The sequence below is a fragment of the Entelurus aequoreus genome, linkage group LG01, assembly GCF_033978785.1.
Source record: "Entelurus aequoreus isolate RoL-2023_Sb linkage group LG01, RoL_Eaeq_v1.1, whole genome shotgun sequence".
Taxonomy (NCBI): Eukaryota; Metazoa; Chordata; class Actinopteri; order Syngnathiformes; family Syngnathidae; genus Entelurus; species Entelurus aequoreus.
The window spans coordinates 115,229-142,206 of record NC_084731.1 but is presented as its reverse complement, the minus strand read 5'-3'; the positions used below and the strand labels follow the sequence as shown (position 1 = coordinate 142,206).

The 26,978-nt window shown below is 43.2% G+C and overlaps 1 protein-coding gene across 3 annotated transcripts in view; it reads right to left on the bottom strand.

The window, feature by feature from the left end:
* Positions 1 to 26,978, bottom strand: part of LOC133646150 (cholecystokinin receptor-like) — a 69,762-nt gene that overhangs the window by 4,711 nt on the left and 38,073 nt on the right. For all 3 annotated transcript variants that reach the window (XM_062041238.1, XM_062041254.1, XM_062041246.1), the window contains 2 exons: positions 6,729 to 6,990; positions 1,924 to 2,054 (listed from right to left, as the gene is read on the bottom strand). In XM_062041238.1, the coding sequence (XP_061897222.1) occupies positions 1,924 to 2,054; positions 6,729 to 6,990 (393 nt within the window). The remainder of the gene's footprint in view (positions 1 to 1,923; positions 2,055 to 6,728; positions 6,991 to 26,978) is intronic.

The following is a 26,978-nucleotide window of genomic DNA, read 5'->3' as shown; positions in this document are numbered from 1 at the left end:
ACTTTCACCCTAGAACATGTCTTGACCACTAATACACCCCCATACCATCACACATGCTGCCTTCTACACTTTCACCCTAGAACATGTCTTGACCACTAATACACCCCCATACCATCACACATGCTGCCTCTTACACTTTCACCCTAGAACATGTCTTGACCACTAATACACCCCCATACCATCACACATGCTGCCTCTTACACTTTCACCCTAGAACATGTCTTGACCACTAATACACCCCCATACCATCACACATGCTGCCTTTTACACTTTCACTCTAGAACATGTCTTGACCACTAATACACCCCCATACCATCACACATGCTGCCTTTTACACTTTCACCCTAGAACATGTCTTGGCCACTGATACACCCCCATACCATCACACATGCTGCCTTTTGAACTGTGCGTGGATAACAGTCTGGATGGTTCGCTTCCCCTTTGGTCCAGATGACACGATGTCGAATATTTCCAAAAACAATTTGAAATGTGGACTCGTCAGACCACAGAACACTTTTCCACTTTGCATGAGTCCATCTTAGATGATCTCGGGCCCAGAGAAGCCGGCGGCATTTCTGGGTGTTGTTGATAAATGGCTTTCGCTTTGCATAGTAGAGCTTTAACTTGCACTTACAGATGTAGCGACCAACTGTAGTTAGTGACAGTGGTTTTCTGAAGTGTTCCTGAGCCCATGTGGTGATATCCTTTAGAGATTGATGTCGCTTTTTGATACAGTGCCGTCTGAGGGATGGAAGGTCACGCTCATTCAATGTTGGTTTCCGGCCATGCTGCTTACGTGCAGTGATTTCTCCACATTCTCGGAACCTTTTGATGATATTATGGAGCGTAGATGTTGAAATCCCTAAATTTCTTGCAATTGCACTTTGAGAAAGGTTGTTCTTAAACTGTTTGACTATTTGCTCACGCAGTTGTGGACAAAGTGGTGTACCTCGCCCCATCCTTTCTGGTGAAAGACTGAGCATTTTTTGGGAAGCTGTTTTTATACCCAATCATGGCACCCACCTGTTCCCAATTAGCCTGCACACCTGTGGGATGTTCCAAATAAGTGTTTGATGAGCATTCCTCAACTTTATCAGTATTTATTGCCACCTTTCCCAACTTCTTTGTCACGTGTTGCTGCCATCAAATTCTAAAGTTAATGATTATTTGCAAAAAAAAAAAATGTTTATGAGTTTGAACATGAAATATGTTGTCTTTGTAGCATATTCAACTGAATATGGCTTGAAAATGATTTGCAAATCATTGTATTCTGTTTATATTTACATCTAACACCATTTCCCAACTCATATGGAAACAGGGTTTGTAGTTGAAGACTTCCGGTCATTATAAAAGATGAGTGCACATCATAATGGCAGCTACACTTTACATCTTAAACATCTAAAAACATTATTTGGGAATGTCCGGCGGGCCAGATTGAAAAGCTTAACGGGCCACATGTGGCCCCCGGGCCTTCATTTGCCCAGGTCTGGTCTAGCTACTAGTCTAGGGTGTACCCTGTCTCTGACTAACCCATAGTCAGCTGGGATAGGCTCCAGCCAGTTTTAAAAATAAATCAAGTTACTAATGCTGTTACTTTTTCTGGTAGCAAGTAATCTAAATCATTAGTTTTACATACGCTACCACGCCGTGACCGATACGCTATTAGTGTGAGCAGCAGCCACCACTACTTGATGGCATGTAGGAATCATCGCACAGCAAACTTAACACACAACATGTACGCACACACATACCCACCACAACTACTACTACAAGTGGGGAATAATCAACAACAATTACAAATATTTGGAACTGACTTACAATTCATTAAATATCAGGACTTTGATTTTAGGAAACATTCCTACAGTTCACCACTAACTTTGTAGTTGATGACACCTGGTATGGTTTTAAAAAGACTTTTCTTACCAGAAGTCTCTGTGTTATTCTGCTTTGTCTCAAACTGCATGCCTCGGTAGAGCACTCTTGAGATGAGACCATAGGCCACAGCCATCAACACTCCAGGGATGAAGAACAAAACAAATAGCAAGAGAACATACCTGCAAGAAAGCCAGAATAACAAAAGGATGAAGTCAATATTGATTTGGAGTTGTATTGTCAGCTTCAAGTACAATCTAGACAAAAAGCATGGACAGATGAACCAATACTGTATTTGTACATGTCTGGTTATTTCTAGAATATATTTACTCCTCGGTTCTATAAAGAGCAGCCAAAATGTCTTAATGCTTATCGGTTATTTAGACATCAAATGTAAGATGATTGTATGACTGAATGAACGCGTCATGATGGAACAAATGAAATGTAGGCTTCTTGATGCATGAGAATATTTGTTAGACAACACGATCATCTCACGAGAGGAAACAATACACCATATTGGGCTCACAAGAACGACTTGAGAGTTTACCAACAATTCTAAGCAGGAGGATTTGAGGGGTTGGGGGTGATGTCATAGGGTGCAAAATTCCTGAAAGTGCCCTACTTTAAGAAAACTACTGTTTGTGTGCGTGTTTGTGTGTGTGTGTGTGCTTGTGTGTGTGTGTGTGTGTGTGTGTGTGTGTTTGTGTGTGTGTGTGTGTGTGTGTGTCCCGACGGGATCACCACCTTATCGTGGTGGGGCACTTTGCGCGTCTCCATGACCCCTAGAGCTTTGTCGGCTGGAGTCTTGTACTCCGGGCAGGGTTACCCAAGCCAAACAGGTCGAATGGTAGAGTCCAGACTAAGAGTGGTCCCGAAGACCTCAAAGGTAGAGCAGGCAGAAGACGGTAGCAGTGAAAAGCACCACAATGGCTGTAAAAACGGACGAAGGCTAAGGGAGCACACCCTGACAGAAAAGCAAGCTGGTGACGGCACGCTTTGAGGCGGTTTCCCAAAAACCTGGATTCCAGCAGCTTCCTGCAGTTGTAAGAAGATGCCGGTCGTCCAGGGTCTCCCTTGCCACTGGAACCATCTCCTTACAATCAAGGCAGTGGCATTGGGAAAAGCGCACCCCTCATGCCACTCTAAAAACCATCATTGCGCAGGTATCTTCTTTACCTGAGTCTCCGAGCTCAAAAGTCTGGCGGCGATGGAGCGTCCAGTAACAGGGGCAGGTTTGAATGAGCTGGAAGCTCTTAGCTGAAACTCTGCACGGGACAACGGTCGTCAGCAGCTCGGATTGAGTGGCAGCTGTTTCCGGCAGACTCCTGTGCATCTGAGCAGCCCCTATTTAGGGACCGCACTGCTCACACCAGTTGGGGAAAGGCCTAGAAAAGGTGGCCTAAAGATTGCCCACTCAGCACAGTACCAGGACAGGAAACCGCACCTGTCGGGACATTCCATTACGCAGTTGAAAAACAAAGATAATACCATTTAGAATTGCAGCATGGAACATAAGGACACTCCTGGATGCCAGTCCGGACAGACCACAGCGCAGAACAGCACTTGTTGCCAGCGAGCTAAAGCGCTATAAAGTGGATGTGGCAGCACTCAGTGAGACCCGACTCCCCGAGGAAGGCTCACTCAATGAAGTAGAAGAGGGTTATACATTCTTTTGGAAAGGATACCCCATGGGTGTATTTTGAATGTAATGAACTTAATATACAAAACAGGTTATATGCCAGAGAACATAAATGATTCCATCTATAAAAGACTTCCAAAGAAACCAAGGACAACCAAATGCGATGACTTTAAAATGTTAAGTTTGAAAAAGCACATATTGAAGCTACTATTGCATATGATAATGAACAGAATACAACTAACTATAAAGAAAGAAATATCAGATACACAAAGCGGATCAAGATGGTATCTTCAATATTAGATTCAATAAAAAAAAATATTCCTGTTAGTGTTTCTCTCGCTCTCACTACCTTGAAGAAGCATTATGACCGAAAGGACAAGATCACGGGTCATACTTGCCAACCTTGAGACCTCCAAATTCGGGAGATTGGGGGGTGAGGGGATAAGGGGGGAGGAGTATATTTATAGGTAGAATTCACTGAAATTAAAGTATTTCTTTTCCATACCCTGGGAGAATTTATGATTTCTTGGCCATTCTTCAGAGAATATGAATGATAACACAAAAACCTTTCTTCCACTCATGCTTGATGGTTGTGTGAAGCTCTTTATTGGCAAACAACTGTGTTTACTCTTTTTAAATCAAAATGACAAAAGAAAGTACCCAAATGACCCTGATCAAAAGTTGACATACCCCAGTGACTTTGATCTGATAACATGCACAAAAGTTGACACAATCTGTCAGAGTGTGTTGGTGACGAACCCCAAGATGCAGAGATGATGGCAGGCATTGAACAGGAAAACATGATTTCATTAAACACTATAGCAAAAAACAAACAAAAGGGTACAAACAAAAGGCGCGCACAAGGCGGAGAACAAACTAGGCTATGAACTAAAATAGCACAAAGGCTAACTGTGGACAAGAAACAAAAACACTTACTGTGACACGAAGGAACTATGACTTGAGCGGAGTGGACAAAAGTAGACAGAGCTACAACGACAAATAGTGACGGGTAGAAGCTACAGGTAGAAGTGACAATAATCCAGCAGTGACTGGAGGGCAGGGCAGGTATAAATAGCAGCTGGCTGATTGGCACCAGGTGTGGCCCGGTGCCAATCAGCCACAGCTGAGGGGACAGCACTCAGAGAGACAATCAGGAAATGAAGACAAAATAAAAGCACTGACAGGAAACTAAGACAAACGCAACCAAACTGTCAGGGGCAACCCTGACACAAACAGGTTTGAATGGCTAATCAAGGTTCCAATCCTCACCTGTGACATGTTTGTTTGTAATGAATGTGTGTGTATAAAAGCTCAGTGAGTTTCTGGGCTTCTGACAGACCATTGCATCTTTCATCCAGTGCTGCACACGTTTCTGCATTCTGAGTCATGGGGAAGGCAAAAGAATTGTCAAAGGATCTGCGAGAAAAGGTCATTGAACTGCATAAAATAGGAAAGGGGTATACAAAGTTATCCAAGGAATTGAGAATGCCAATCAGCAGTGTTCAAACGCTGATTAAGAAGTGCAAAATGAGGGATTCAGGTAGACCAGCAAAGATTTCAGCCACAACTGCCAGGAAAAATGTTTGAGATTCAAAGAAAAATCCACAAATAACTTCAGCTGAAATACAGGACTCTCTGAAAAATTGTGGTGTGGGTACAAGCAGCCCAAATGAGTTTCCTCCGCCGGGTGGCGGGGCTCTCCCTTAGAGATAGGGTGAGAAGCTCTGTCATCCGGGGGGAGCTCAAAGTAAAGCCGCTGCTCCTCCACATGGAGAGGAGCCAGATGAGGTGGTTCGGGTATCGGGTCAGGATGCCACCCGAACGCCTCCCTAGGGAGGTGTTTAGGGCACGCCCGACCGGTAGGAGGCCACGGGGAAGACCCAGGACATGTTGGGTAGACTATGTCTCCCGGCTGGCCTGGGAACGCCACGGGATCCCCCAGGAAGAGCTGGACCAAGTGGCTGTGGAGAGCTGCTTAGGCTGCTGCCCCCGCGACCCGCCCTCGGATAAGCGGATGAAGATGGATGCATGGATGGATGGATCCCTCAGGTGGTACAGCATCAAAAAGCCACATCAGTGTGTAAATAGAAATGGTTGATTTATATAGGCTGGTAAGGTAAAGTTGTGTACTTGACAAGTTTGGGCTACCTTGCCTCTGCAGCCTTCATCAGAGATGGTGGATCAAAGAGGCGGTTGAAATCAGGAAGCGGGCCCCAAAGATTGTCAACAGGGACGAAGGAGCCTACCAACCATCCCACACCTGGGACACAGTCCTGCAGGGCCGCCCCCGGCCGTTTGGTAGACATCCAGACGACAGGGGGCGCCCCGCACTACCCCCGGCTCACACTAGGGGACACCTATCCATATAACACGTCACAGACGACGTCACGCTAACATCACGTGACACCTCGGATGAAGGCTGCAGAGGCAAGGGAGTCGAAACTTGTCAGGTACAAAACTTTACCTAACTAGCCTATATAAATCAACCATATATAAATACACATCAGTAGGCTAAATGAACCTCTTCAACATCCATCCATCCATCCATTTTTTACCGCGTATTCCCTTCGGGGTTGCGGGGGGCGCTGGAGCCTATCTCAGCTACAATCGGGCGGAAGGCGGGGTACACCCTGGACAAGTCGCCACCTCATCGCAGGGCCAACACAGATAGACAGACAACTTTCACACTCACATTCACACACTAGGGACCATTTAGTGTTGCCAATCAACCTATCCCCAGGTGCCTCTTCAACATATCAGTGTGTAAAGGATATCACCACAAAGGTTCAGGAACACTTCAGAAAACCACTGTCAGTAAATACAGTTGGTCGCTACATCTGTAAGTGCAAGTTAAAACTCTACTATGCAAAGCGAACGCCATTTATCAACAACACCCAATTCCTCTTATCTGCTACAAACACACTTCTCCCACTTTCTTCCTCCTTTTACTTTCTTTACGCCGTGCCAGGGCCCCGCCGTGCCAGTCCCGCGCTCTGCAGATGATTTTGTGAGAAGTAGTTTATTTTAAGACCGGCCAACGCAAAAGCGCCAGAAAAAAACTACACTGACCAAGTTTTCGTTTGATACCATCACATGTCATGGCATTATTGTGAGGATTTGGAAAGTGCAATACTGCGGAATGTACAAATGTGTTTACAGTGTGTCCCACAAAATGTGGATGGATGGATGGATGGATGGATGGATAATGCATACATACCAAGTTTGCTCGGCTTGTTGACTGGGCCAGTGGAGGCGGCACATGCGGCCCACAGTGTCATTGGTCTTGGGGAAAGTCTTGATGATGCTGAACACGGGATAAGGAATCATGATAAGGAGTGAGAGCACCCAGGTAGCAGCAATAACACGGTATGCGTGGGATTTGGTTTGCCAGGCTCTGGACTTCAGCGGGTTGCAGATGGCACTATATCGCTCAACGGCAATGGCCACCAGGCTGAAGGTAGAGATGCTGACGGAGAGTCCTAAAGGGTGGAAAAAACAGGCAATATGTTCAATACCCGGGTTGATTTAAGGGACATCTAATTGTTGAAAAGGTCTATCTGCCTTCGGAATGTTAAACATTCCTTTCAGTCATCTCCTCAACCAAGAACATCATGAGTCCTTTCACTTTTTCCCCACTGGGTAATACTTCCTGTAAGGATGTTAGTACAACTTCATGCATTTCAATGAAGGACCCAAAAGGCTGACAAAGCAAGCTCAGTCATTCCTTTCGTGCCAAATGAGACAAGTAACCAGAATAATCCTACAGTCCACCTGGATGTCATCTTTGGCTGCCACGTGTATGAAACATTATTTTGCTGATGCACCTTTGTCTCTTTGTAGCGTACATCCTTTCCAGGCTACACACATTTCCTCTCATCTTTGCATGAGAGGAATATAACTGCCATAGACATTTCTAGTCCGTTTACAAGAAAGATGTTTGAGGACTGATCAATGAGCCTCCATATTGCAGAAAGTGTTCTCAGGATTGCTTTATGAAAAGAGATGAAGAACAAGTTGTGTTACTCAATCACTTCCTAAAATGCATGTGAGGCCTAAAAGAGCAGGAAGCAGCAAAGAAGGAGGAATGTGGATTTGGTGGACTTCAAATCTTGTGTGAATGGGAACAGAGCAGTGTTTCCCCTCATTTCTCATGTAGTGTTCCCCTCATTTCTCATGTAGTGTTTCCCCTCATTTCTCATGTAGTGTTCCCCTCATTTCTCATGTAGTGTTCCCCTCATTTCTCATGTAGTGTTTCCCCTCATTTCTCATGTAGTGTTTCCCCTCATTTCTCATGTAGTGTTTCCCCTCATTTCTCATGTAGTGTTTCCCCTCATTTCTCATGTAGTGTTTCCCCTCATTTCTCATGTAGTGTTCCCCTCATTTCTCATGTAGTGTTTCCCCTCATTTCTCATGTAGTGTTTCCCCTCATTTCTCATGTAGTGTTTCCCCTCATTTCTCATGTAGTGTTTCCCCTCATTTCTCATGTAGTGTTTCCCCTCATTTCTCATGTAGTGTGTTTCCCTTCATTTCTCATGTAGTGTTTCCCCTCATTTCTCATGTAGTGTTTCCCCTCATTTCTCATGTAGTGTTTCCCCTCATTTCTCATGTAGTGTTCCCCTCATTTCTCATGTAGTGTTTCCCCTCATTTCTCATGTAGTGTTTCCCCTCATTTCTCATGTAGTGTTCCCCTCATTTCTCATGTAGTGTTTCCCCTCATTTCTCATGTAGTGTTTCCCCTCATTTCTCATGTAGTGTTCCCCTCATTTCTCATGTAGTGTTTCCCCTCATTTCTCATGTAGTGTTTCCCCTCATTTCTCATGTAGTGTTTCCCCTCATTTCTCATGTAGTGTTTCCCCTCATTTCTCATGTAGTGTTCCCCTCATTTCTCATGTAGTGTTTCCCCTCATTTCTCATGTAGTGTTTCCCCTCATTTCTCATGTAGTGTTTCCCCTCATTTCTCATGTAGTGTTTCCCTTCATTTCTCATGTAGTGTTCCCCTCATTTCTCATGTAGTGTTTCCCCTCATTTCTCATGTAGTGTTCCCCTCATTTCTCATGTAGTGTTTCCCCTCATTTCTCATGTAGTGTTTCCCCTCATTTCTCATGTAGTGTTTCCCCTCATTTCTCATGTAGTGTTTCCCCTCATTTCTCATGTAGTGTGTTTCCCTTCATTTCTCATGTAGTGTTTCCCCTCATTTCTCATGTAGTGTTTCCCCTCATTTCTCATGTAGTGTTTCCCCTCATTTCTCATGTAGTGTTCCCCTCATTTCTCATGTAGTGTTTCCCCTCATTTCTCATGTAGTGTTTCCCCTCATTTCTCATGTAGTGTTCCCCTCATTTCTCATGTAGTGTTTCCCCTCATTTCTCATGTAGTGTTTCCCCTCATTTCTCATGTAGTGTGTTTCCCTTCATTTCTCATGTAGTGTTTCCCCTCATTTCTCATGTAGTGTTTCCCCTCATTTCTCATGTAGTGTTTCCCCTCATTTCTCATGTAGTGTTCCCCTCATTTCTCATGTAGTGTTTCCCCTCATTTCTCATGTAGTGTTTCCCCTCATTTCTCATGTAGTGTTCCCCTCATTTCTCATGTAGTGTTTCCCCTCATTTCTCATGTAGTGTTTCCCCTCATTTCTCATGTAGTGTTCCCCTCATTTCTCATGTAGTGTTTCCCCTCATTTCTCATGTAGTGTTTCCCCTCATTTCTCATGTAGTGTTTCCCCTCATTTCTCATGTAGTGTTCCCCTCATTTCTCATGTAGTGTTTCCCCTCATTTCTCATGTAGTGTTTCCCCTCATTTCTCATGTAGTGTTTCCCCTCATTTCTCATGTAGTGTTTCCCCTCATTTCTCATGTAGTGTTCCCCTCATTTCTCATGTAGTGTTTCCCCTCATTTCTCATGTAGTGTTTCCCCTCATTTCTCATGTAGTGTGGTTCCCCTCATTTCTCATGTAGTGTTTCCCTTCATTTCTCATGTAGTGTTTCCCCTCATTTCTCATGTAGTGTGTTTCCCTTCATTTCTCATGTAGTGTTTCCCCTCATTTCTCATGTAGTGTTTCCCCTCATTTCTCATGTAGTGTTTCCCCTCATTTCTCATGTAGTGTTTCCCCTCATTTCTCATGTAGTGTTTCCCCTCATTTCTCATGTAGTGTTCCCCTCATTTCTCATGTAGTGTTTCCCCTCATTTCTCATGTAGTGTTCCCCTCATTTCTCATGTAGTGTTTCCCCTCATTTCTCATGTAGTGTTTCCCCTCATTTCTCATGTAGTGTGGTTCCCCTCATTTCTCATGTAGTGTTTCCCTTCATTTCTCATGTAGTGTTTCCCCTAATTTCTCATGTAGTGTGTTTCCCTTCATTTCTCATGTAGTGTTTCCCCTCATTTCTCATGTAGTGTTTCCCCTCATTTCTCATGTAGTGTTTCCCCTCATTTCTCATGTAGTGTTTCCCCTCATTTCTCATGTAGTGTTCCCCTCATTTCTCATGTAGTGTTTCCCCTCATTTCTCATGTAGTGTTTCCCCTCATTTCTCATGTAGTGTTTCCCCTCATTTCTCATGTAGTGTTTCCCCTCATTTCTCATGTAGTGTTCCCCTCATTTCTCATGTAGTGTTTCCCCTCATTTCTCATGTAGTGTTTCCCCTCATTTCTCATGTAGTGTGGTTCCCCTCATTTCTCATGTAGTGTTTCCCTTCATTTCTCATGTAGTGTTTCCCCTCATTTCTCATGTAGTGTGTTTCCCTTCATTTCTCATGTAGTGTTTCCCCTCATTTCTCATGTAGTGTTTCCCCTCATTTCTCATGTAGTGTTTCCCCTCATTTCTCATGTAGTGTTTCCCCTCATTTCTCATGTAGTGTTTCCCCTCATTTCTCATGTAGTGTTCCCCTCATTTCTCATGTAGTGTTTCCCCTCATTTCTCATGTAGTGTTCCCCTCATTTCTCATGTAGTGTTTCCCCTCATTTCTCATGTAGTGTTTCCCCTCATTTCTCATGTAGTGTGGTTCCCCTCATTTCTCATGTAGTGTTTCCCTTCATTTCTCATGTAGTGTTTCCCCTAATTTCTCATGTAGTGTGTTTCCCTTCATTTCTCATGTAGTGTTTCCCCTCATTTCTCATGTAGTGTTTCCCCTCATTTCTCATGTAGTGTTTCCCCTCATTTCTCATGTAGTGTTTCCCCTCATTTCTCATGTAGTGTTTCCCCTCATTTCTCATGTAGTGTTTCCCCTCATTTCTCATGTAGTGTTTCCCCTCATTTCTCATGTAGTGTTTCCCCTCATTTCTCATGTAGTGTTTCCCCTCATTTCTCATGTAGTGTTTCCCCTCATTTCTCATGTAGTGTTTCCCCTCATTTCTCATGCAAACACAGAAGCTACCTGGGCATTCTTTGGACCACATGTGAGCACCTGACTGTATTACACCTGTCCCAGCTGACTGAAAGATTTAAATGAAAAAGAAAATATTACATTTTTTTTTTTTACAAAAGCCCAGGCCAAGATCATGTTGTTGTGCAGCCAAATAATCACAGAGAGTGTTCATGTAGCAAGTAAAAGGGCAATGTAATTGAAGTAGAGAGTGTTCATGTAGCAAGTAAAAGGGCAATGTAATTGAAGTAGAGAGTGTTTATGTAGCAAGTAAAAGGGCAATGTAATTGAAGTAGAGAGTGTTCATGTAGCAAGTAAAAGGGCAATGTAATTGAAGTAGAGAGTGTTCATGTAGCAAGTAAAAGGGCAATATAATTGAAGTAGAGAGTGTTCATGTAGCAAGTAAAAGGGCAATGTAATTGAAGTAGAGAGTGTTTATGTAGCAAGTAAAAGGGCAATGTAATTGAAGTAGAGAGTGTTTATGTAGCAAGTAAAAGGGCAATGTAATTGAAGTAGAGAGTGTTCATGTAGCAAGTAAAAGGGCAATGTAATTGAAGTAGAGAGTGTTCATGTAGCAAGTAAAAGGGCAATATAATTGAAGTAGAGAGTGTTCATGTAGCAAGTAAAAGGGCAATGTAATTGAAGTAGAGAGTGTTCATGTAGCAAGTAAAAGGGCAATGTAATTGAAGTAGAGAGTGTTCATGTAGCAAGTAAAAGGGCAATGTAATTGAAGTAGAGAGTGTTCATGTAGCAAGTAAAAGGGCAATGTAATTGAAGTAGAGAGTGTTTATGTAGCAAGTAAAAGGGCAATGTAATTGAAGTAGAGAGTGTTCATGTAGCAAGTAAAAGGGCAATGTAATTGAAGTAGAGAGTGTTCATGTAGCAAGTAAAAGGGCAATGTAATTGAAGTAGAGAGTGTTCATGTAGCAAGTAAAAGGGCAATATAATTGAAGTAGAGAGTGTTCATGTAGCAAGTAAAAGGGCAATGTAATTGAAGTAGAGAGTGTTCATGTAGCAAGTAAAAGGGCAATGTAATTGAAGTAGAGAGTGTTCATGTAGCAAGTAAAAGGGCAATGTAATTGAAGTAGAGAGTGTTCATGTAGCAAGTAAAAGGGCAATGTAATTGAAGTAGAGAGTGTTTATGTAGCAAGTAAAAGGGCAATGTACTTGAAGTAGAGAGTGTTCATGTAGCAAGTAAAAGGGCAATGTAATTGAAGTAGAGAGTGTTTATGTAGCAAGTAAAAGGGCAATGTAATTGAAGTAGAGAGTGTTCATGTAGCAAGTAAAAGGGCAATGTAATTGAAGTAGAGAGTGTTCATGTAGCAAGTAAAAGGGCAATGTAATTGAAGTAGAGAGTGTTCATATAGCAAGTAAAAGGGCAATGTAATTGAAGTAGAGAGTGTTTATGTAGCAAGTAAAAGGGCAATGTAATTGAAGTAGAGAGTGTTCATGTAGCAAGTAAAAGGGCAATGTAATTGAAGTAGAGAGTGTTCATGTAGCAAGTAAAAGGGCAATGTAATTGAAGTAGAGAGTGTTTATGTAGCAAGTAAAAGGGCAATGTACTTGAAGTAGAGAGTGTTCATGTAGCAAGTAAAAGGGCAATGTAATTGAAGTAGAGAGTGTTTATGTAGCAAGTAAAAGGGCAATGTAATTGAAGTAGAGAGTGCTTATGTAGCAAGTAAAAGGGCAATGTAATTGAAGTAGAGAGTGTTCATGTAGCAAGTAAAAGGGCAATGTAATTGAAGTAGAGAGTGTTCATGTAGCAAGTAAAAGGGCAATGTACTTGAAGTAGAGAGTGTTTATGTAGCAAGTAAAAGGGCAATGTAATTGAAGTAGAGAGTGTTCATGTAGCAAGTAAAAGGGCAATGTAATTGAAGTAGAGAGTGTTCATGTAGCAAGTAAAAGGGCAATGTAATTGAAGTAGAGAGTGTTCATGTAGCAAGTAAAAGGGCAATGTAATTGAAGTAGAGAGTGTTCATGTAGCAAGTAAAAGGGCAATGTAATTGAAGTAGAGAGTGTTCATGTAGTAAGTAAAAGGGCAATGTAATTGAAGTAGAGAGTGTTTATGTAGCAAGTAAAAGGGCAATGTAATTGAAGTAGAGAGTGTTCATGTAGCAAGTAAAAGGGCAATGTAATTGAAGTAGAGAGTGTTCATGTAGCAAGTAAAAGGGCAATGTAATTGAAGTAGAGAGTGTTCATGTAGCAAGTAAAAGGGCAATGTAATTGAAGTAGAGAGTGTTTATGTAGCAAGTAAAAGGGCAATGTAATTGAAGTAGAGAGTGTTCATGTAGCAAGTAAAAGGGCAATGTAATTGAAGTAGAGAGTGTTCATGTAGCAAGTAAAAGGGCAATGTAATTGAAGTAGAGAGTGTTCATGTAGCAAGTAAAAGGGCAATGTAATTGAAGTAGAGAGTGTTCATGTAGCAAGTAAAAGGGCAATGTAATTGAAGTAGAGAGTGTTCATGTAGCAAGTAAAAGGGCAATGTACTTGAAGTAGAGAGTGTTCATGTAGCAAGTAAAAGGGCAATGTAATTGAAGTAGAGAGTGTTCATGTAGCAAGTAAAAGGGCAATGTAATTGAAGTAGAGAGTGTTCATGTAGCAAGTAAAAGGGCAATGTAATTGAAGTAGAGAGTGTTCATGTAGCAAGTAAAAGGGCAATGTAATTGAAGTAGAGAGTGTTTATGTATCAAGTAAAAGGGCAATGTAATTGAAGTAGAGAGTGTTCATGTAGCAAGTAAAAGGGCAATGTAATTGAAGTAGAGAGTGTTCATGTAGTAAGTAAAAGGGCAATGTAATTGAAGTAGAGAGTGTTCATGTAGCAAGTAAAAGGGCAATGTAATTGAAGTAGAGAGTGTTCATGTAGCAAGTAAAAGGGCAATGTAATTGAAGTAGAGAGTGTTCATGTAGCAAGTAAAAGGGCAATGTAATTGAAGTAGAGAGTGTTCATGTAGCAAGTAAAAGGGCAATGTAATTGAAGTAGAGACACTTGTCATGACTGAAATCATTTCCAGGTTTTCCATTTTTGTTTGACATATGTGAAAGAAGTCCTTGTGTAGTTGGAGTGCTAAAAGTAGTGCGCTGGGTCAAAGGTTGGCTTCTCATATTTGAAATAAATTCATCCTGATCTGTTTTAAGTCTACAAAATCATTGAAGGCTAATCTGTAAGGCTAGCTAGTTGCCAATAATGACACACTACCTTATTTACTGTATATGGCGGTTTTCAGCGCTTTAAACAAACACTTTACCACACTTTTAACTTGTACATTTCAGTTTGGTACCTTTGCGCCGATCAGAGCTCAATCGGAGTTGTCAAACGAGATCACTCTCTATGGTCAGAAAACACTCCCAAACTCCTGCAGATTGATCTTCGCGTGGCTTTGGGTTGCTAGGCAACTGCTTTAGTTGCTAGTCTCAGTGATGCTTCTAGTTTGTTCTTTTCAGCAAATCTGTGCCTCTCAAGGACCAACAGCAGTTCCAAGACGTCCTAAAATTCCTCGGTACCAGAGACCACAATCGGAGGTCAGGAACTTTTATATTAAAAATAGCAAGAGGGGAGTTTTTTCTCTGCGTCTTTTCCCGTTGACAGGAAGTGACGTAAGCATGTCACGACAAAACAATCCTGTGTATTCTGTGGTAAAGACAACTAAACAGGTGGGAGAACATTAAAGGAGATGCACAACATATAAGCCTAAAGAAGATTGTTGTATTCATTTTCACGCTGCTGAATGGGCGACATAATGAGGCTAACTAAAAACTGATGTTTCTGTAATATTCTTGGAGTGGTAGGACGGCTGGACTCAAGTCAGCGAGCAGTAGCAGTTGGCAGGGTCTCACACGGAGTGGTGTGGCCAATACAGGCTGCATCCTTCCTTCTTCACTGCGCATTTCTATGTTATTCAAGTGTGTCTGATCAATGTTAGAAACTGAGAAAATCACCATTGGAACTCCAGCCCCCCTAAAGGGACAAGTGGTGGATGGATGATGGATCTGTGGACTGTTCACGTCATCATTCTCACACCAAGGAACTTCCAATCTTTTCTTAATTACTTATTTATTGTTTGAAACTTTGCTTACTTGCAAAGCAGGAAAATATAGGTCAAGAAGACGTCCTACTGATGACTTCTTCTGCATACTTCACTTACTGATTGAGAGGGTGAACCTACAATTGTTGTATTGATATTCCATGCACTATCACCCCCAACTAGGTGAAAATGTTCTGTCGTTTGTGCTGCCATATTTTTTTGGTCTAGTTAAAGTATTAACATTACATTAGTCATTAACAAATGTTTGACATGAAATGTTGGTCTTGGTTCAACGTGCAGGTCAGCGAGATGTTTGACATGAAATGTTGGTCTTGGTTCAACGTGCAGGTCAGCGAGATGTTTGACATGAAATGTTGGTCTTGGTTCAACGTGCAGGTCAGCGAGATGTTTGACATGAAATGTTGGTCTTGGTTCAACGTGCAGGTCAGCGAGATGTTTGACATGAAATGTTGGTCTTGGTTCAACGTGCAGGTCAGCAAGATGTTTGACATGAAATGTTGGTCTTGGTTCAACGTGCAGGTCAGCGAGATGTTTGACATGAAATGTTGGTCTTGGTTCAACGTGCAGGTCAGCTAGATGTTTGACATGAAATGTTGGTCTTGGTTCAACGTGCAGGTCAGCTAGATGTTTGACATGAAATGTTGGTCTTGGTTCAACGTGCAGGTCAGCGAGATGTTTGACATGAAATGTTGGTCTTGGTTCAACGTGCAGGTCAGCAAGATGTTTGACATGAAATGTTGGTCTTGGTTCAACGTGCAGGTCAGCTAGATGTTTGACATGAAATGTTGGTCTTGGTTCAACGTGCAGGTCAGTTAGATGTTTGACATGAAATGTTGGTCTTGGTTCAACGTGCAGGTCAGCTAGATGTTTGACATGAAATGTTGGTCTTGGTTCAACGTGCAGGTCAGCGAGATGTTTGACATGAAATGTTGGTCTTGGTTCAACGTGCAGGTCAGCAAGATGTTTGACATGAAATGTTGGTCTTGGTTCAACGTGCAGGTCAGCTAGATGTTTGACATGAAATGTTGGTCTTGGTTCAACGTGCAGGTCAGTTAGATGTTTGACATGAAATGTTGGTCTTGGTTCAACGTGCAGGTCAGCGAGATGTTTGACATGAAATGTTGGTCTTGGTTCAACGTGCAGGTCAGCTAGATGTTTGACATGAAATGTTGGTCTTGGTTCAACGTGCAGGTCAGCTAGATGTTTGACATGAAATGTTGGTCTTGGTTCAACGTGCAGGTCAGCTAGATGTTTGACATGAAATGTTGGTCTTGGTTCAACGTGCAGGTCAGCGAGATGTTTGACATGAAATGTTGGTCTCGGTTCAACGTGCAGGTCAGCTAGATGTTTGACATGAAATGTTGGTCTTGGTTCAACGTGCAGGTCAGCGAGATGTTTGACATGAAATGTTGGTCTTGGTTCAACGTGCAGGTCAGCGAGATGTTTGACATGAAATGTTGGTCTTGGTTCAACGTGCAGGTCAGCGAGATGTTTGACATGAAATGTTGGTCTTGGTTCAACGTGCAGGTCAGCGAGATGTTTGACATGAAATGTTGGTCTTGGTTCAACGTGCAGGTCAGCAAGATGTTTGACATGAAATGTTGGTCTTGGTTCAACGTGCAGGTCAGCGAGATGTTTGACATGAAATGTTGGTCTTGGTTCAACGTGCAGGTCAGCTAGATGTTTGACATGAAATGTTGGTCTTGGTTCAACGTGCAGGTCAGCTAGATGTTTGACATGAAATGTTGGTCTTGGTTCAACGTGCAGGTCAGCGAGATGTTTGACATGAAATGTTGGTCTTGGTTCAACGTGCAGGTCAGCAAGATGTTTGACATGAAATGTTGGTCTTGGTTCAACGTGCAGGTCAGCTAGATGTTTGACATGAAATGTTGGTCTTGGTTCAACGTGCAGGTCAGTTAGATGTTTGACATGAAATGTTGGTCTTGGTTCAACGTGCAGGTCAGCTAGATGTTTGACATGAAATGTTGGTCTTGGTTCAACGTGCAGGTCAGCGAGATGTTTGACATGAAATGTTGGTCTTGGTTCAACGTGCAGGTCAGCAAGATGTTTGACATGAAATGTTGGTCTTGGTTCAACGTGCAGGTCAGCTAGATGTTTGACATGAAATGTTGGTCTTGGTTCAACGTGCAGGTCAGTTAGATGTTTGACATGAAATGTTGGTCTTGGTTCAACGTGCAGGTCAGCGAGATGTTTGACATGAAATGTTGGTCTTGGTTCAACGTGCAGGTCAGCTAGATGTTTGACATGAAATGTTGGTCTTGGTTCAACGTGCAGGTCAGCTAGATGTTTGACATGAAATGTTGGTCTTGGTTCAACGTGCAGGTCAGCTAGATGTTTGACATGAAATGTTGGTCTTGGTTCAACGTGCAGGTCAGCGAGATGTTTGACATGAAATGTTGGTCTCGGTTCAACGTGCAGGTCAGCTAGATGTTTGACATGAAATGTTGGTCTTGGTTCAACGTGCAGGTCAGCGAGATGTTTGACATGAAATGTTGGTCTTGGTTCAACGTGCAGGTCAGCTAGATGTTTGACATGAAATGTTGGTCTTGGTTCAACGTGCAGGTCAGCTAGATGTTTGACATGAAATGTTGGTCTTGGTTCAACGTGCAGGTCAGCGAGATGTTTGACATGAAATGTTGGTCTTGGTTCAACGTGCAGGTCAGCTAGATGTTTGACATGAAATGTTGGTCTTGGTTCAACGTGCAGGTCAGCTAGATGTTTGACATGAAATGTTGGTCTTGGTTCAACGTGCAGGTCAGCTAGATGTTTGACATGAAATGTTGGTCTTGGTTCAACGTGCAGGTCAGCGAGATGTTTGACATGAAATGTTGGTCTTGGTTCAACGTGCAGGTCAGCGAGATGTTTGACATGAAATGTTGGTCTTGGTTCAACGTGCAGGTCAGCTAGATGTTTGACATGAAATGTTGGTCTTGGTTCAACGTGCAGGTCAGCTAGATGTTTGACATGAAATGTTGGTCTTGGTTCAACGTGCAGGTCAGCGAGATGTTTGACATGAAATGTTGGTCTTGGTTCAACGTGCAGGTCAGCTAGATGTTTGACATGAAATGTTGGTCTTGGTTCAACGTGCAGGTCAGCTAGATGTTTGACATGAAATGTTGGTCTTGGTTCAACGTGCAGGTCAGCTAGATGTTTGACATGAAATGTTGGTCTTGGTTCAACGTGCAGGTCAGCGAGATGTTTGACATGAAATGTTGGTCTTGGTTCAACGTGCAGGTCAGCGAGATGTTTGACATGAAATGTTGGTCTTGGTTCAACGTGCAGGTCAGCGAGATGTTTGACATGAAATGTTGGTCTTGGTTCAACGTGCAGGTCAGCAAGATGTTTGACATGAAATGTTGGTCTTGGTTCAACGTGCAGGTCAGCTAGATGTTTGACATGAAATGTTGGTCTTGGTTCAACGTGCAGGTCAGTTAGATGTTTGACATGAAATGTTGGTCTTGGTTCAACGTGCAGGTCAGCTAGATGTTTGACATGAAATGTTGGTCTTGGTTCAACGTGCAGGTCAGCTAGATGTTTGACATGAAATGTTGGTCTTGGTTCAACGTGCAGGTCAGCTAGATGTTTGACATGAAATGTTGGTCTTGGTTCAACGTGCAGGTCAGCTAGATGTTTGACATGAAATGTTGGTCTTGGTTCAACGTGCAGGTCAGCTAGATGTTTGACATGAAATGTTGGTCTTGGTTCAACGTGCAGGTCAGCGAGATGTTTGACATGAAATGTTGGTCTTGGTTCAACGTGCAGGTCAGCGAGATGTTTGACATGAAATGTTGGTCTTGGTTCAACGTGCAGGTCAGCGAGATGTTTGACATGAAATGTTGGTCTTGGTTCAACGTGCAGGTCAGCTAGATGTTTGACATGAAATGTTGGTCTTGGTTCAACGTGCAGGTCAGCGAGATGTTTGACATGAAATGTTGGTCTTGGTTCAACGTGCAGGTCAGCAAGATGTTTGACATGAAATGTTGGTCTTGGTTCAACGTGCAGGTCAGCTAGATGTTTGACATGAAATGTTGGTCTTGGTTCAACGTGCAGGTCAGCGAGATGTTTGACATGAAATGTTGGTCTTGGTTGAACGTGCAGGTCAGCGAGATGTTTGACATGAAATGTTGGTCTTGGTTCAACGTGCAGGTCAGCTAGATGTTTGACATGAAATGTTGGTCTTGGTTCAACGTGCAGGTCAGCGAGATGTTTGACATGAAATGTTGGTCTTGGTTCAACGTGCAGGTCAGCAAGATGTTTGACATGAAATGTTGGTCTTGGTTCAACGTGCAGGTCAGCGAGATGTTTGACATGAAATGTTGGTCTTGGTTCAACGTGCAGGTCAGCTAGATGTTTGACATGAAATGTTGGTCTTGGTTCAACGTGCAGGTCAGCTAGATGTTTGACATGAAATGTTGGTCTTGGTTCAACGTGCAGGTCAGCGAGATGTTTGACATGAAATGTTGGTCTTGGTTCAACGTGCAGGTCAGCTAGATGTTTGACATGAAATGTTGGTCTTGGTTCAACGTGCAGGTCAGCTAGATGTTTGACATGAAATGTTGGTCTTGGTTCAACGTGCAGGTCAGCAAGATGTTTGACATGAAATGTTGGTCTTGGTTCAACGTGCAGGTCAGCAAGATGTTTGACATGAAATGTTGGTCTTGGTTCAACGTGCAGGTCAGCTAGATGTTTGACATGAAATGTTGGTCTTGGTTCAACGTGCAGGTCAGTTAGATGTTTGACATGAAATGTTGGTCTTGGTTCAACGTGCAGGTCAGCTAGATGTTTGACATGAAATGTTGGTCTTGGTTCAACGTGCAGGTCAGCGAGATGTTTGACATGAAATGTTGGTCTTGGTTCAACGTGCAGGTCAGCAAGATGTTTGACATGAAATGTTGGTCTTGGTTCAACGTGCAGGTCAGCTAGATGTTTGACATGAAATGTTGGTCTTGGTTCAACGTGCAGGTCAGCTAGATGTTTGACATGAAATGTTGGTCTTGGTTCAACGTGCAGGTCAGCTAGATGTTTGACATGAAATGTTGGTCTTGGTTCAACGTGCAGGTCAGCTAGATGTTTGACATGAAATGTTGGTCTTGGTTCAACGTGCAGGTCAGCGAGATGTTTGACATGAAATGTTGGTCTCGGTTCAACGTGCAGGTCAGCTAGATGTTTGACATGAAATGTTGGTCTCGGTTCAACGTGCAGGTCAGCAAGATGTTTGACATGAAATGTTGGTCTTGGTTCAACGTGCAGGTCAGCTAGATGTTTGACATGAAATGTTGGTCTTGGTTCAACGTGCAGGTCAGCGAGATGTTTGACATGAAATGTTGGTCTTGGTTCAACGTGCAGGTCAGCGAGATGTTTGACATGAAATGTTGGTCTTGGTTCAACGTGCAGGTCAGCGAGATGTTTGACATGAAATGTTGGTCTTGGTTCAACGTGCAGGTCAGCTAGATGTTTGACATGAAATGTTGGTCTTGGTTCAACGTGCAGGTCAGCGAGATGTTTGACATGAAATGTTGGTCTTGGTTCAACGTGCAGGTCAGCTAGATGTTTGACATGAAATGTTGGTCTTGGTTCAACGTGCAGGTCAGCTAGATGTTTGACATGAAATGTTGGTCTTGGTTCAACGTGCAGGTCAGCTAGATGTTTGACATGAAATGTTGGTCTTGGTTCAACGTGCAGGTCAGCGAGATGTTTGACATGAAATGTTGGTCTTGGTTCAACGTGCAGGTCAGCGAGATGTTTGACATGAAATGTTGGTCTTGGTTCAACGTGCAGGTCAGCGAGATGTTTGACATGAAATGTTGGTCTTGGTTCAACGTGCAGGTCAGCAAGATGTTTGACATGAAATGTTGGTCTTGGTTCAACGTGCAGGTCAGCTAGATGTTTGACATGAAATGTTGGTCTTGGTTCAACGTGCAGGTCAGCTAGATGTTTGACATGAAATGTTGGTCTTGGTTCAACGTGCAGGTCAGCGAGATGTTTGACATGAAATGTTGGTCTTGGTTCAACGTGCAGGTCAGCTAGATGTTTGACATGAAATGTTGGTCTTGGTTCAACGTGCAGGTCAGTTAGATGTTTGACATGAAATGTTGGTCTTGGTTCAACGTGCAGGTCAGCTAGATGTTTGACATGAAATGTTGGTCTTGGTTCAACGTGCAGGTCAGCGAGATGTTTGACATGAAATGTTGTGGTCTTGGTTCAACGTGCAGGTCAGCTAGATGTTTGACATGAAATGTTGGTCTTGGTTCAACGTGCAGGTCAGCTAGATGTTTGACATGAAATGTTGGTCTTGGTTCAACGTGCAGGTCAGCTAGATGTTTGACATGAAATGTTGGTCTTGGTTCAACGTGCAGGTCAGCTAGATGTTTGACATGAAATGTTGGTCTTGGTTCAACGTGCAGGTCAGCGAGATGTTTGACATGAAATGTTGGTCTTGGTTCAACGTGCAGGTCAGCGAGATGTTTGACATGAAATGTTGGTCTTGGTTCAACGTGCAGGTCAGCTAGATGTTTGACATGAAATGTTGGTCTTGGTTCAACGTGCAGGTCAGCGAGATGTTTGACATGAAATGTTGGTCTTGGTTCAACGTGCAGGTCAGCTAGATGTTTGACATGAAATGTTGGTCTTGGTTCAACGTGCAGGTCAGCGAGATGTTTGACATGAAATGTTGGTCTTGGTTCAACGTGCAGGTCAGCAAGATGTTTGACATGAAATGTTGGTCTTGGTTCAACGTGCAGGTCAGCGAGATGTTTGACATGAAATGTTGGTCTTGGTTCAACGTGCAGGTCAGCTAGATGTTTGACATGAAATGTTGGTCTTGGTTCAACGTGCAGGTCAGCGAGATGTTTGACATGAAATGTTGGTCTTGGTTCAACGTGCAGGTCAGCTAGATGTTTGACATGAAATGTTGGTCTTGGTTCAACGTGCAGGTCAGCGAGATGTTTGACATGAAATGTTGGTCTTGGTTCAACGTGCAGGTCAGCTAGATGTTTGACATGAAATGTTGGTCTTGGTTCAACGTGCAGGTCAGCTAGATGTTTGACATGAAATGTTGGTCTTGGTTCAACGTGCAGGTCAGCTAGATGTTTGACATGAAATGTTGGTCTTGGTTCAACGTGCAGGTCAGCTAGATGTTTGACATGAAATGTTGGTCTTGGTTCAACGTGCAGGTCAGCTAGATGTTTGACATGAAATGTTGGTCTTGGTTCAACGTGCAGGTCAGCTAGATGTTTGACATGAAATGTTGGTCTTGGTTCAACGTGCAGGTCAGCTAGATGTTTGACATGAAATGTTGGTCTTGGTTCAACGTGCAGGTCAGCTAGATGTTTGACATGAAATGTTGGTCTTGGTTCAACGTGCAGGTCAGCTAGATGTTTGACATGAAATGTTGGTCTTGGTTCAACGTGCAGGTCAGCGAGATGTTTGACATGAAATGTTGGTCTTGGTTCAACGTGCAGGTCAGCTAGATGTTTGACATGAAATGTTGGTCTTGGTTCAACGTGCAGGTCAGCTAGATGTTTGACATGAAATGTTGGTCTTGGTTCAACGTGCAGGTCAGCTAGATGTTTGACATGAAATGTTGGTCTTGGTTCAACGTGCAGGTCAGCTAGATGTTTGACATGAAATGTTGGTCTTGGTTCAACGTGCAGGTCAGCTAGATGTTTGACATGAAATGTTGGTCTTGGTTCAACGTGCAGGTCAGCGAGATGTTTGACATGAAATGTTGGTCTTGGTTCAACGTGCAGGTCAGCTAGATGTTTGACATGAAATGTTGGTCTTGGTTCAACGTGCAGGTCAGCGAGATGTTTGACATGAAATGTTGGTCTTGGTTCAACGTGCAGGTCAGCGAGATGTTTGACATGAAATGTTGGTCTTGGTCAACGTGCAGGTCAGCGAGATGTTTGACATGAAATGTTGGTCTTGGTTCAACGTGCAGGTCAGCTAGATGTTTGACATGAAATGTTGGTCTTGGTTCAACGTGCAGGTCAGCTAGATGTTTGACATGAAATGTTGGTCTTGGTTCAACGTGCAGGTCAGCTAGATGTTTGACATGAAATGTTGGTCTTGGTTCAACGTGCAGGTCAGCGAGATGTTTGACATGAAATGTTGGTCTTGGTTCAACGTGCAGGTCAGCTAGATGTTTGACATGAAATGTTGGTCTTGGTTCAACGTGCAGGTCAGCTAGATGTTTGACATGAAATGTTGGTCTTGGTTCAACGTGCAGGTCAGCTAGATGTTTGACATGAAATGTTGTCTTGGTTCAACGTGCAGGTCAGCTAGATGTTTGACATGAAATGTTGGTCTTGGTTCAACGTGCAGGTCAGCTAGATGTTTGACATGAAATGTTGGTCTTGGTTCAACGTGCAGGTCAGCTAGATGTTTGACATGAAATGTTGGTCTTGGTTCAACGTGCAGGTCAGCTAGATGTTTGACATGAAATGTTGGTCTTGGTTCAACGTGCAGGTCAGCTAGATGTTTGACATGAAATGTTGGTCTTGGTTCAACGTGCAGGTCAGCTAGATGTTTGACATGAAATGTTGGTCTTGGTTCAACGTGCAGGTCAGCTAGATGTTTGACATGAAATGTTGGTCTTGGTTCAACGTGCAGGTCAGCGAGATGTTTGACATGAAATGTTGGTCTTGGTTCAACGTGCAGGTCAGCTAGATGTTTGACATGAAATGTTGGTCTTGGTTCAACGTGCAGGTCAGCTAGATGTTTGACATGAAATGTTGGTCTTGGTTCAACGTGCAGGTCAGCGAGATGTTTGACATGAAATGTTGGTCTTGGTTCAACGTGCAGGTCAGCTAGATGTTTGACATGAAATGTTGGTCTTGGTTCAACGTGCAGGTCAGCTAGATGTTTGACATGAAATGTTGGTCTTGGTTCAACGTGCAGGTCAGCTAGATGTTTGACATGAAATGTTGGTCTTGGTTCAACGTGCAGGTCAGCGAGATGTTTGACATGAAATGTTGGTCTTGGTTCAACGTGCAGGTCAGCTAGATGTTTGACATGAAATGTTGGTCTTGGTTCAACGTGCAGGTCAGCTAGATGTTTGACATGAAATGTTGGTCTTGGTTCAACGTGCAGGTCAGCTAGATGTTTGACATGAAATGTTGGTCTTGGTTCAACGTGCAGGTCAGCGAGATGTTTGACATGAAATGTTGGTCTTGGTTCAACGTGCAGGTCAGCGAGATGTTTGACATGAAATGTTGGTCTTGGTTCAACGTGCAGGTCAGCTAGATGTTTGACATGAAATGTTGGTCTTGGTTCAACGTGCAGGTCAGCTAGATGTTTGACATGAAATGTTGGTCTTGGTTCAACGTGCAGGTCAGCTAGATGTTTGACATGAAATGTTGGTCTTGGTTCAACGTGCAGGTCAGCTAGATGTTTGACATGAAATGTTGGTCTTGGTTCAACGTGCAGGTCAGCTAGATGTTTGACATGAAATGTTGGTCTTGGTTCAACGTGCAGGTCAGCTAGATGTTTGACATGAAATGTTGGTCTTGGTTCAACGTGCAGGTCAGCTAGATGTTTGACATGAAATGTTGGTCTTGGTTCAACGTGCAGGTCAGCTAGATGTTTGACATGAAATGTTGGTCTTGGTTCAACGTGCAGGTCAGCTAGATGTTTGACATGAAATGTTGGTCTTGGTTCAACGTGCAGGTCAGCTAGATGTTTGACATGAAATGTTGGTCTTGGTTCAACGTGCAGGTCAGCTAGATGTTTGACATGAAATGTTGGTCTTGGTTCAACGTGCAGGTCAGCTAGATGTTTGACATGAAATGTTGGTCTTGGTTCAACGTGCAGGTCAGCGTAGATGTTTGACATGAAATGTTGGTCTTGGTTCAACGTGCAGGTCAGCGAGATGTTTGACATGAAATGTTGGTCTTGGTTCAACGTGCAGGTCAGCTAGATGTTTGACATGAAATGTTGGTCTTGGTTCAACGTGCAGGTCAGCGAGATGTTTGACATGAAATGTTGGTCTTGGTTCAACGTGCAGGTCAGCGAGATGTTTGACATGAAATGTTGGTCTTGGTTCAACGTGCAGGTCAGCTAGATGTTTGACATGAAATGTTGGTCTTGGTTCAACGTGCAGGTCAGCGAGATGTTTGACATGAAATGTTGGTCTTGGTTCAACGTGCAGGTCAGCTAGATGTTTGACATGAAATGTTGGTCTTGGTTCAACGTGCAGGTCAGCTAGATGTTTGACATGAAATGTTGGTCTTGGTTCAACGTGCAGGTCAGCTAGATGTTTGACATGAAATGTTGGTCTTGGTTCAACGTGCAGGTCAGCTAGATGTTTGACATGAAATGTTGGTCTTGGTTCAACGTGCAGGTCAGCTAGATGTTTGACATGAAATGTTGGTCTTGGTTCAACGTGCAGGTCAGCGAGATGTTTGACATGAAATGTTGGTCTTGGTTCAACGTGCAGGTCAGCTAGATGTTTGACATGAAATGTTGGTCTTGGTTCAACGTGCAGGTCAGCTAGATGTTTGACATGAAATGTTGGTCTTGGTTCAACGTGCAGGTCAGCTAGATGTTTGACATGAAATGTTGGTCTTGGTTCAACGTGCAGGTCAGCTAGATGTTTGACATGAAATGTTGGTCTTGGTTCAACGTGCAGGTCAGCTAGATGTTTGACATGAAATGTTGGTCTTGGTTCAACGTGCAGGTCAGCTAGATGTTTGACATGAAATGTTGGTCTTGGTTCAACGTGCAGGTCAGCTAGATGTTTGACATGAAATGTTGGTCTTGGTTCAACGTGCAGGTCAGCTAGATGTTTGACATGAAATGTTGGTCTTGGTTCAACGTGCAGGTCAGCTAGATGTTTGACATGAAATGTTGGTCTTGGTTCAACGTGCAGGTCAGCTAGATGTTTGACATGAAATGTTGGTCTTGGTTCAACGTGCAGGTCAGCAGATGTTTGACATGAAATGTTGGTCTTGGTTCAACGTGCAGGTCAGCTAGATGTTTGACATGAAATGTTGGTCTTGGTTCAACGTGCAGGTCAGCGAGATGTTTGACATGAAATGTTGGTCTTGGTTCAACGTGCAGGTCAGCAGATGTTTGACATGAAATGTTGGTCTTGGTTCAACGTGCAGGTCAGCTAGATGTTTGACATGAAATGTTGGTCTTGGTTCAACGTGCAGGTCAGGCAGAGATGTTTGACATGAAATGTTGGTCTTGGTTCAACGTGCAGGTCAGCGAGATGTTTGACATGAAATGTTGGTCTTGGTTCAACGTGCAGGTCAGCTAGATGTTTGACATGAAATGTTGGTCTTGGTTCAACGTGCAGGTCAGCGAGATGTTTGACATGAAATGTTGGTCTTGGTTCAACGTGCAGGTCAGCGAGATGTTTGACATGAAATGTTGGTCTTGGTTCAACGTGCAGGTCAGCTAGATGTTTGACATGAAATGTTGGTCTTGGTTCACGTGCAGGGGGTCAGCGAGATGTTTGACATGAAATGTTGGTCTTGGTTCAACGTGCAGGTCAGCGAGATGTTTGACATGAAATGTTGGTCTTGGTTCAACGTGCAGGTCAGCTAGATGTTTGACATGAAATGTTGGTCTTGGTTCAACGTGCAGGTCAGCTAGAGATGTTTGACCATGAAATGTTGGTCTTGGTTCAACGTGCAGGTCAGTTAGATGTTTGACATGAAATGTTGGTCTTGTTCAACGTGCAGGTCAGCGAGATGTTTGACATGAAATGTTGTCTTGTGTCAACGTGCAGGTCAGCGAGATGTTTGACATGAAATGTTGGTCTTGGTTCAACGTGCAGGTCAGCGAGATGTTTGACATGAAATGTTGGTCCTTGGTTCAACGTGCAGGTCAGCTAGATGTTTGACATGAAATGTTGGTCTTGGTTCAACGTGCAGGTCAGCTAGATGTTTGACATGAAATGTTGGTCTTGGTTCACGTGCAGGTCAGCTAGATGTTTGACATGAAATGTTGGTCTTGGTTCAACGTGCAGGTCAGCTAGATGTTTGACATGAAATGTGGTCTGGTTCAACGTGCAGGTCAGCTAGATGTTTGACATGAAATGGTTGGTCTT